At 39.4% G+C, this 12,651-nt stretch overlaps 1 protein-coding gene across 1 annotated transcript in view; it reads right to left on the bottom strand.

Moving 5' to 3' along the window:
* Positions 1-2,112: 2,112 nt before the first annotated feature.
* Positions 2,113-12,651, bottom strand: part of LOC124254753 (puromycin-sensitive aminopeptidase-like) — a 30,607-nt gene continuing 20,068 nt past the window's right edge. The window contains 8 exon segments of the mRNA XM_046688600.1: positions 2,113-6,533; positions 6,767-6,814; positions 7,985-8,134; positions 8,570-8,677; positions 9,251-9,307; positions 9,910-10,052; positions 10,621-10,840; positions 11,224-11,358. Of these exon segments, the coding sequence (XP_046544556.1) occupies positions 6,399-6,533; positions 6,767-6,814; positions 7,985-8,134; positions 8,570-8,677; positions 9,251-9,307; positions 9,910-10,052; positions 10,621-10,840; positions 11,224-11,358 (996 nt within the window). The 3' untranslated portion in view covers positions 2,113-6,398.

Below are 12,651 nucleotides of genomic sequence, written 5' to 3'. Positions count from 1 at the left end.
CAGCAGTGTGGGTACTCGTCTAAACTTGTTTTCCCAAAATATATCAGTTTTTAATTCACTATTTCCATGTCTATATTTTGTTAAGTATAATGTTACAACGTAACACCCTGGCTGTACTGGTGTATGTTCAGACGCCTACGAGAAGACCCATCCACCAAGCCTCATCTCTGTTTCACAATTGTGTATTTTACGGGTGACACATTAAGTAGACACATTGGCATTGTCTGGACGGACGGTCTGATAATAAACTATGCCTGATATTTTACGTGTACTTATACAAATCAACAATATCACCAAAACACTGGAAGGCCAATGTTACACGTGTCCACAATTAGCCACGACAGAATTTTCTTGCCGGACACGCCAGCACTAGCTATATTGTATATAGTAAATGTTGATTAAGGCGTATCTCGCAAAACAAATAGTTTTTCTTGCAAACATGTGTACTGTGTTTTGACATCGTCCGTTGGTTGTATTTACAGTAACACATGAGATGTATTTTACAAATGCCTCTATATTCATGTCAAGACTGTACCAACACCGTACCAATATTCCACCACATCCATGTTCCGAAGGAAAGGATGTCTGTCCAGGGAGCGGAAAATCGTAATTCGATGCCTTGGCCGCGCCACACCAAAATGCCTTAAAAGACGGCACTCGGTATCCTAATACACAATGGGAAACGTGCCAGTTCACATTTGTCAGAGGGGAACCCAAAGAACGTGATCTGGGCCTAGATTTTCGAAGCTCTCTTTGCGCTAAGACAGTCGTAAGTTAATGTTAATTTATGGCACTTACAACTCTCTTAGCGCTAAGACAGCTTCGAAAATCTAGGCCCTGGACTATAAGTCGTCAGAGTTCAATTTTTGTATTAGACGCGATGGCTGAGTGGGTAATGATTCTGTGTGCTGGCGGATTTTGAGATGTGGATTCGAATTGATGGGACTCAACCCAAAACGTACTAGAATCTGTACTTCACCGAGAAAGTGTAATCCCAAATATAACGTGTTTAATAGCTGTTACCCTGTCTGACGTACAGTGATGGACTCTGAGTTAGTACAAGAGTCTGAGGAGGGTATCCAAGTTTGACTGCCACATGGTATCTCAGTGACCCAGTACTGTAAACTGGTATTGATAAGGGTCCCGTTTCACAAAGCTACCGTAGCGCTAGGACTCTCTTTGTTACAGTATACGACTTACGACAGTCCTAGCGCAATGATAGCTTTGTGAAACGGGACCTTGGACTAGAACAAGAGCGCTGCCACATACACAACTGTATAATCTTGAAACGAAGTTGATTCATTTCACCTCAGCTGAAAATCTTCTGATGCCAAACAGTTGATTAGAACATCCACAGTCCAGTCTGGATAAACCAACAAGTGACATAACACAGGCAGTACGCTCAACGCCTCTCTTGACCATCAGTAGATTAAGCAGAGATAGTGAATGATGTATAATACAATCGTACGTTCACTCGAAAATCTTCACAAACATCCCATCTTCCTCTGAGGGTTCAGTTTAAGGTAACTTTAGATAGTACACATAAATGTCATTGTCCTCAGCAACGGGGATGGTCTAGCTCAGTGACTTGTTCATGCATCCCATCCCAACTTGACCCAAAGTAATGCACGTCTAAGATCTTGCGGATGGTCTAGCTCAGTGACTTGTTCGTGCATCACATCACTTGACCCAAAGTAATGCACGTCTAAGATGTTGCCGAGCAGAGTCGTTACAAACCAAAAATAATAGGTTGGAACAAGGACAATGTACAAAGTGTGGGATGTATTTTGGCAACTAAAGCTCTGGGGTGTCTGGCAGTATGACCTTTCACATCCATGCAATGGTCATTTGGAGATGACATAAAGACTGATTACTACATTCATTTTTCAGACTGGGGATACAAAATGCTGAATGCTCTTGTATGTTCACATCCAGACGACATTGTGGGATGGTATCTTCCAGAGACTGCTTCCAGTGAGCATCACAATCCGAGAGGACAACAAACAGACCACCCATATCTCCTAATGGAATTGCACCCACCTGTATCTGACGAGGAAGCACTTTAACATCAAAGCCACCACACCAGTAAGGAAAGCAAACACATGAGACAGGTGACGGTTGACTTCTTTATTGGTGTAAGTACTATACACCATCATTCATCACTGGTCCTGGCGCTGTGAGGATGGTGGCGCTGTGAGGATGGTGGCACTCCTCAATAAACATTGTAACATTGGCCACTCCACTTCAACAAACATGACAATACAAAAAGCAAAATGGGCAAACCTTTGTCCATTAATCACATTTATATACAGCCTAAATGTGGGATACTAGACGTTACCCATGGAAAAGTTATGTATGATCATTTTTGTTTATTTAAACCTCAAATTAAGTTGGAAATATAGAATATCAGATCCTTGTGATAACATTTCAAAACAATGTCTCCCTGGTAAAAAAAGGAATACCTCCATACTAAAATAAGACATATTTATACAAGTTTAATGAGCAAGGTAACACCTTTTCCCCAATAGCCTGGTATGAACATGGCTGAAAAGTAGTACATCTGAACAGTCAAAATTTCTGCAGTTCAAATGCTTCACATGTCTGCCTCTTGAAAGTCTGAGGTTCAACACAGGACTGATGTACTTATGTCAATACCGAACAGTAACAAGATAAATAAGCTCTGACTTCTAATCAATTCTTTATGAGACTGATCATAGATGGGCCACTCAGCACACACATCAAGCTTGCTAACAAAAACAAGAGGAAACTCCAGAAATCCTGGTAAGTTTGTAAAGCAACTGACTATAGACCATTGTGGCAGGGAAACAATTAGTGTTTGAAGCAAGTACCTGCACCAAGGTCGGTGGTTGCCTTATCTCATATGAGCCTATGGTTTCAAATTTCTATGGTCTCTTACATCCAGATGTAAATAAAAATTATTTATCACAACCTGCGGAGCCTGAAGAATTTGGTCAGAGGGTCCTCATGCAGCCTGGTAATGATTTCTATTAACGCTGGAAATAATAGTATCTGTGTACAATTTCCACTTAAAAAAAACAAACTTTTTTCTTTTATGAGTATTTTGAACTGAGTGCCCTTGTGTTTTTGTGATTTTATTCAAAATAAGGTTGAATTTAAAGTTCTTAAAACAGAGACATCTCAGTGTGAATGTAATATCGCGTTCTCTCCAGGATTGTTGAGTTAAGGAAACAAAGTCATCATGACAAACCATCAGACTGGTTAGAATCGTGTACTGCCCAGCAATAAAAACTCAACTTAGAATTCATGAAAATTCCACTTTTTCAGCATGAGTTTGGATGTGATACTTTAACACAATTGGTTTGATTTCTCGAATTGCGTTTCTTTTGCTGGTCATTATATTAACAGGGAACTTCTAAATTTCCATTGTTCATTTTTTACAAACATTTGCTGCAGATTTGGGCACAATGTTGAGTGTGAGCAGGTCCAGATAGTTCTATGAGGTTAGATATTTTGATTGGTTTGAGATTGGAGGTCTGTTTGTTTCAGTGTTTGATGCCATATAGATGGAGATGTTGAAGCTTCTGTCTTGCTTACAGATCAACCTATTGTGGACATATTTTAAACACAAACTTTGTACTTTGTTGAACAAAGAAAATGTGACTTTTAACATTTATCTCTATTTTCATGATAACAGCACTGGCAGAGTCCATAGGTATACACCATCTATTGAATCCTTTTCCCTATTTTGGGCACTAATATGAGATGCACATACAACAATTATTAGCACATGAAAGAAAGTCAACAAAATGCAAAATTAGCACAGAAATGTTCAAATAAAAACACTGCTGAAAAAACAATATGGGCTCACAAAGCGAAACAAAGACGAATTGCATAGAGATAAAGAATAAACCAAAGCATTAGGAAAAAAACATCCGTATGACCTTTTAGCAATCACAAAAAACATGACAAGTACCAGGTATTTCTATAACAAATACTTACATCATATCTCAACAAACATGAAGACTAAAGCCGTTATAAAAAAATGTAACAGCAACAAGATCAGTTTCCGTATAACACTAACAAAACATAAAATTATTGATTAGGAACTTCATGCTTCGTTCTTTGTTTAATGTACAAAAAGTATGTACCAGGATTTTATCATTTGCTTTGTTGTCTACCATAATGAACCCATGTGTTAGTGCACTCAAACGCTTCTTTCTGTCAACAGGAATGTATCCCCAGAACAAATAGGATTTATGGATCATGGAATACCTTCTTCGCACATAAAAATTAGTAAATATCCATCTCCTTTAAATCAAATCTTAGTTCTTGCTACCACTTAAAAAGATCTGAGTTCATCCCATTACAAAATTTGTCCAGACTTTTCACAAATTTTGACCACCGGGAAATGTCTACTAAGAGGTGGACATTATGCAATCAGAAAACAGTTTTCATAAGCATTATAGCACTAGTTTCCATGGCAACTTCCATTCCAGATTACATTTCCAGAATTATCTGGACAAAGTTCTCTCGCCAAAATCTGACAACTAAACACAAGACAATTCTGTAATTTATGTCCTATAAATGGCCGAGATTAAGAGAACTCACCATGGGTTGTATGATTTAAAAGCATAACGGTATTTTTACCTTGATATGTTCAGCTTCAATGTGATTGGTCAGATGATAGGTCATTGTGATGTTAAGGCAATGGGATGAACTCAGATCACTGTTGATCGGAAACAAGAACCTTGATCGGATCTAAATGAGAATGCTTCAGCAACGTAAAGCTGATTTCATGTGAAACAACCGAGTGTCAGCCTGCTGGACTAAGGCAATGAACTGATAAATAATGTCCATAGAGCAATAGTGTTAGCAAGTATACACTCGACTATCAGACGAGAATTAGTGTATGGCTGTGACCTGTCAAATATAGAGTTCAAAGATATCGAATTGGCATTTTTGATTAAAAATGTGGCAAACTGATTCTGATTAACAAGGGCCATAACCATTATACAAAAATCCAAATTTACAACAAGACGAGAAACAAGACTGACAGACAGACGACACCTTTCCTACACACCACTTGATGTGAATAACAGTGAGCACCTCAAAATGAGATGCGTTGGATAATCAGCAGTAACTGTTTGGTTTACTGTGTGCCCTCCTTGGTAGAAAACTGCATACAGTGAACCCCTGTTTATCTGAACAAATCTGCTCCAGAGTCTACTCCTTCTCCAAGCTCATCCAGAAATTATGAAAATTTCCACTGGTCCCACTGTGCCGGGAGTTTAATACAGTTTATTTACCATTATAGGAACTGAAAATTACACACTTCAAGTCTATAATGGATAACTGTGGAGCATAAGAAACATTACATCTTGATATTTGATAATACTCACATATAATCATCAAGGTTACATGGCAAAACCAAAATGTTAAATCATGATTCTATTCTCAAAATTTCAATTAGCCATTCTCAAGTCAAATATTTGAAATATAACAAATTCCTGGATATCATCATAACAAAGCGGATGATAGTCAAGGCAAAGTGGACAATGTGAGTTTTCTTGGTCAGTATCTAATAACCGGCAATAAATAGAACTCCAGGGGAGACAATCTGCTGTCCTTTCATTAACAACATGCCAGTGCATTAACAAAACCTTTACAACTTTTACATGGAATGTTTTCTCCGAGTATCAATAAAACATTTCATTTACAGAATAGCACTTCTGATGCTAACTTTCCAGATCAATTAGACCTTTAAAGACAACGAATGCTAAATATATAAATGTAAGTTTACATAACCCGAGCAAGCACTCTTTCTATCATGTAATAAGTCTATACAAGTAATGCTGTACAAAATGAATCAATACAAGTTTTAACTCAGTCATACAAAATCAATTTTACGATGTATGTACTTCATAATTAACATATTTTTACAGTTTTGGTTTCCAATCTCTGGCTCTGAAATAATATCAATATGAAATCTGTCCTTCATGAGAATATTTCTCTTTACTGGTATGTTATGGCTGTATCTACATCATCACTTTCCCTTCTGAATCTGAAACTATTTCTTTAGTGTATATTGATTCCATGGATTGTCATATATATATATTTCAGGTTGTACTTGTAATGGTATTTGCAAAATGACTGGATGGAATTGTACAATAATCAAGTAAAGCTGATCACCGACGGTGTGGTCCTAACAATAAATTAGCTATCTAACGTCAAAGTATAAGTCAGCAAACTTAATGGCCTGAGACTATTTGCTAAATTGCAAAAACAAAAAACTTGAAAAATTCGTCAAAAAATATCTTTCACTTACCAATAGACTCATACATAAAGTAAAAATTATTTTGCTGTTTTCCTGAAAGTAGGAAAAATTGTTTATCACAATCTGGCAATATGACACGATTTTATTTTCTGTTTTTTAAAAACTGGCAAACTTTGTCTGCCGAATCTTTCATCCACCGAGCGTTGAGTCGGATGTTCTCTACAGACTGCTGCACTGTCCTTTCTGCAGCTGGGGCAGGGTTGGCCTTGAAGAATTCCTGCAAGTCAGCATATTGTACATCATTACTGAAACATGCACAGCTGCTAAACTTCCCAAATTACAATGAATAGTTTTGTCTAAATTACAAAACTTACAGAGTTTAGATGATAATTTTACATCCGAGTTTCTATTTCAACTACAGCAACTTCAGATAACATGAGAGCAAGCATTATTTTGTAGCAAGTGAAACATCTATCCTTCTCTCGTGTAAGGAATAGTCCATACTCCTACCTCAACTGCCTGAGCCATTTCCTCTGTTGCGAAGTTTTCTGTGGATGACTGAAACAGACATGCGGTTTATCAGTTTCCCCAAACACCAACTGCACAGCAAGTCAAAGTAGGTGAGGTGAGGTGAAATTGGATTTAACATCGTGCTTTGAATATTTTGCTCATATGACGACGTGCATGCCTGTGTATGTGTATGTGCGGCTGCTTGTACTAGCCCAGACTTAAGCTGGTTTTATAGTGTTAGACCACTAAGATACCATGCCGCAGTGAAGCATGAATACCCCAATCAGACAAATTATACTGACTCTGAACCGACCAGTCCTTGTACCCATTAATGCCGAGCGCCAGGCAGGGACCAACAAGTACCATATTTTAACGTCTTTTGGTATGACGCGGTCGGGGATCGAGCAGCTACCTTCCGCTCTCTGGGCGGACGCTCTAACCACTACACCATGGAGGCGGTCCACAAGTAATAGTAGGAATCAGTGGTGGTCCGATTGGTTGCAATGACTAAACGACCAAGCAATCGATCATGATTTCTCACTATTTTGGAACATTTGTTTCCATTAACAATATTTTCACAAGGTTGGTTTTGTCTGTTACAGTTCATAAGCACTACCATCTTGTTCCATGTCATGACAGAATGTATCTTTAAGACTCTAGGAAATTTATGTTCCTAAGATACTAGTCATCCTTTAAAGATTTGAAATTTAGATTTGAAAGAGCTACAAATGTTTTTTGTTCATTTTTTGTGCATTAACAAACATAACCAGGAAAATTTGATAAATGAGGCTAACCAATTATTTTCAATAAATGATCGGTTGTAATGAACCAATCAACAATTATAAGATTTTAACCAATTCCCAACACTAGTAGGAAAGCATCTACTGAAAAATACATATAAATCTGGACATCCACAGAATTACCTCTTATGACTGACTGACTGACTGACTGACTGACTGAGTTTAGTTTTACGCCGCTTTTAGCAATTTTCCAGCAATATCACGGCGGGGGACACCAGAAATGGGCTTAACACATTGTGCCCATGTGGGGAATCGAACCCGGGCCTTCGGCGTGACAAGCCAACGCTTTAACCACTAGGCTACCCCACCGCCCCTACCTCTTATGAGCAATGGTCCCTGGAATTCCCACAGGCATACACCCAATGGGATGGGATCGGGATCAGACATGACTCATACGGTATCTTTGCTACCTCCTCACCTTGACAAGCCTGGCTAACAGGAAGCTGTGATATCTCTCATGCATTTCTTTCCAGTTTTCTTTCACAAAGGCCCAAGTGAGTTCTCTCCCCTTGGCAGAGCCAGTGGCCCCAGCGAGCACAAACACTGTGTCTTGGGCACGTACTTTGTCCTGAAATATGTGAATGTGAAATATGTGACTGAGGTCGTCTCCTCTACACTCCCACAACTATTCCCACAAAATGTCAACTCAGCAAAACCTAAAAAAGCTCTCCCAGGAAATCAGACAAGCCACCGTTGACAGGTGTTCAAAAAGTCTATCAATCAATCCTTCTGCTTCATACTAATCTCTAAGCCACTCTGACAAAATTGTATAAAGAACTAGAAGTCTAAAAAGTGTAAGGTATACAAGAAATAAAAACAATTTTCAAACAAGCTGAAATAATATAATTATACTAATTAAGGGTTTTGTAATGCACAATGTCCATCCACGAATGATGCCTCATTAAAATTGTTTATAATTCAGTCAAGAATATATAAAATATTCTGTATCTTAACACTGCCCTGATCATAGCATCCCTCTACTGGAGTCAGCTTATTTACTCACAGTCATAGCAAACTCGTGGACACGCTTTATCAGCTCCTCGTCTTTCACTGCACCGAGAGCTCGTCCAATACGACTCTTCTCCTCTTGCATGTCGGCCTTGTCGTAGAGCTGCACACAGAGACACAGTGTCAACAAACATCAGATGCACAAAAATACAAACTTTCCACACACAGACACACAAGTTTAACACAGATCAGACACACAGTTCCATCAGAGTGAGTGAGTGAGTGAGTTTAGTTTTACGCCGCACTCAGCAATATTCCAGCTATATAGCGGCAGTCTGTAAACAATCGAGTCTGGACCAGACAATCCAGTGATCAACAGCACGAGCATCAATCTGCGCAATTGGGAACCAATGACATGTGTCAACCAAGTCAGCAAGCCTGACCACCCGATCCCGAGATCCATTAGAGACACATACAGAGGCAATATGCCTCAGTACACATTGTACACACAGTCAACACAGCAGACACTTAGACTTGTGTCTATTACAGGGGAAAGCTAAGCCAACAAAAGTAGGAAACCTATAAAAGAATTCTTCCAGTCTATTAGATCTCTGCATACCTTACACACTGAGCAAACTTGATTTCTAGGACAAGTAAGCTACTCTTTATGTCTCTCCTTATATCAACAACAAACATAGTCAACTTTTCTAATTCTGGATGTACAGAAGGAGCTTACCTCCAGCATCTTGTCGAAGTCTTCACTTTTACCTTGAGACAGGACTGTGATGAAAACCTGAGAAACAGGGGAGATAATAGCTGTGTATTATTGGAACAAGTTTTAACAAATCAGTCGGTGATATAACAGCTTTATCATACAGATGAGTCATGAGGGTCATAAATCTAAAGAGTCACAATTGTTCAAACAGGGCATCAACAACACAGGGTTCTTACAACAAGCATCCACTACAGGAGACAAGTCAAATGGTAATACAAAACCTTCAACTCTCATATTCCACAGGGGTAATCATGTGTTCAAAGCATTAGCAGGTCCAGTAGACAGGAACATTGTAATTAGTGGCATAAAACATGAAACATGTACAAGTTTCAAACTACCAACATGATACCTCTGCAGTGTTCATTCTAGCTGACATTGAATTATATTTTTGGGTATAAGTCATTAATTTTTTTATTTTTTTATCAAAAGAAAGGTTAAACTCTCTTGGAAACAATGCATTGCCCATCAACAAGCTCATTAATTTGCTGTTCTGTGTGCTAATCTCCAAATTCTTGTATGCCAGAGTCTGGTTATGAATGTCCAATAACAAGATGTGGAGTTTAACTTTTCATCACATATTTCAAAAGCTGCAACACGTTATTTCCTCCAAAACCACTCACCGGAGCCCTGAGGTCTGCTGGGATGACATTATCTCCCTTGTAGTGGCTCTCAAACCTCTTCCTTGCCTCTACTACTGTCGACTCATCACCATAGCGACCCATCTTGGTCAGGATGAGATCTCTCAACATAGCTGTCAGCTGGCCTTGATGGGAATCAAGGAATAAAATGTCAATCATCTTGTAAATATTCTCTTTCCATCTTTCAAGGTTTATTTGTTGTTTAACATCACACTCAGCAATATTCCAGCTTCATGACAATGGTCTATTAACAATGAAGTCAGGAACAATCTAGTGATTAACATCTACTCAAATTGAATATAATGACATGCATTATCCAAGTCCACGAGCCTGACCATGCAATCTCATTAGCTGCCTCTTTCAACACAGGTTGCTGAAGAGTAACTCTAACCTGTATCTTCACAGGATGCTGTAAATATGCAATTTTTATGATAAAATAGAGTAGCCTATGGTCGTGTGGGACGCTGGCACGGGAACCAGAGAGGCCCATTTGGGTGAGCTAATTTTAGGCCGTTCATTAGGGAACAATAGGACAGAGGTTTTCACTGTACCTCGGAATAAGGGAGAGAAAGCAATAACGTACAAGTCAGGATAAGGAAAAGTATATAAATTACTCAATCTCTAATACCTAACTACACAATGTAAAAGACATCGTATTTTAGAAGATGTTAATCAGTGGCAACATTGACATACTTTCGCCCTCTTTCTTATCCCAGCCCACTGTCTTGGCCACCTGGGAGAAGAGGTCACGGGCGAAGGCCTTGTAGAGGTCGTAGGAGTCTGTGTACTGGAGTAGGACGGCCATGCTAGAAAGGTTAAGGGAAAGGTCGTTCCACACTGTGTAGTTGTCCTCGTTGATGAAGGCCTCGGCCACCTTCAGTACGTCCTCTGATGCAGCCATGCCAGCTCGGGCCTGAGAAAATGAACATAAAGAATTAAGTGAGTTAGTTTCAGTCACTTTTAACAATATTCCAGCAATATCACAGCGGAGGACACCAGAAATGGGCTTCACACATTGTACCCACGTGGGGAATCGAACCCGGGTCTTCGGCGTGATGAGTGGACGCTTTAATCACTAGATTACCCCACCTTATCACCAAGAATTAAGACATACCTCAAACTACTTATAGTAATGGAAGGCTCTTCTCATTAAAGTTCTATCACTGAAGTGTCCTTATCACTAAAGTCATGTTGATTAAAGGTTAACATATTCTTTCCGTAGTGCATGAAAACTCAAGTAATCAAGCCATCTCTTTGATTATGACATCTGATGCTTTGAACTATATTTATACTGACCAGTGCAAAGAGGTCATTCTGGAGTCCGAGTCTGTCTCTGGGAGGAAGGGATCTGTCCTTGACAGCCGGGATCAGAGCTGCTAGCATCTCTGTAGGGTACTGTACTCTGTAGACACCCACTGTGTTGGTGTTGACCTGTCACAAGCAGATGATATATTATCGATATAGCATCAGTATAGCGTCAGTATAGCATCAACATAGCATCTGTGTACTACAAACATACCATGCATGAATCATCCATGTATCATCTATGTAGCAACTAAGTGTCAAATAAGTACCACTTAGATACATCCATGTATCATCAATTAACCATTGTGAGCTATGTACCACGTATGTATCTGTGAACCACGTATGTATCAACTGTGAACCACCTATGTATCAACTGTGAGTGAGTGAGTGAGTTCAGTTTTACGCTGCTTTTAACCATATTCCAGCTATATCACGGCGGGGGACACCAGAAATGGGCTTCACGCATTGTACCCAGGTGGGGAATCGAACCCGGGGCCTTCGGCATGACGAGCGAACGCTATCACCACTAGGCTACCCCCACTATGAGCAACTGTAACCACCTATGTATCAACTGTAAACCACCTATGTATCAACTGTGAACCACCTATGTATCAACTGTGAACCACCTATGTATCAACTGTGAACCACCTATGTATCAACTGTGAAACCACCTATGTATCAACTGTGAACCACCTATGGTATCAACTGTGAACCACCTATGTATCAACTGTGAACCACCTATGTATCAACTGTGAACCACCTATGTATCAACTGTGAACCACCTATGTATCAACTGTGAACCACCTATGTATCAACTGTGAACCACCTATGTATCAACTGTGAACCACCTATGTATCAACTGTGAACCACCTATGTATCAACTGTGAACCACCTATGTATCAACTGTGAACCACCTATGTATCAACTGTGAACCACCTATGTATCAACTGTGAACCACCTATGTATCAACTGTGAACCACCTATGTATCATCTGTGAACCACCTATGTATCAACTGTGAACCACCTATGTATCAACTGTGAACCACCTATGTATCATCTGTGAACCACCTATGTATCATCTGTGAACCACCTATGTATCAACTGTGAACCACCTATGTATCAACTGTGAACCACCTATGATATGATCTGTGAACCACCTATGATATGATCTGTGAACCACCTATGTATCAACTGTGAACCACCTATGTATCAACTGTGAACCACCTATGTATCAACTGTGAACCACCTATGTATCAACTGTGAACCACCTATGTATCATGTCTGTGAACCACCTATGATATGATCTATGTATGAAACCACCTATGTATCAACTGTGAACCACCTATGTATCAACTGTGAACCACCTATGATATGATCTGTGAACCACCTATGTATCAACTGTGAACCACCTATGTATCA

This window comes from Haliotis rubra, unplaced genomic scaffold (genome assembly GCF_003918875.1).
Source record: "Haliotis rubra isolate DU_JTF1 unplaced genomic scaffold, ASM391887v1 Scf580, whole genome shotgun sequence".
In the NCBI taxonomy this organism is placed as follows: domain Eukaryota; kingdom Metazoa; phylum Mollusca; class Gastropoda; order Lepetellida; family Haliotidae; genus Haliotis; species Haliotis rubra.
Note: the sequence above shows the minus strand (reverse complement) of the source record. Positions and strands in the feature narration are given on the sequence as shown.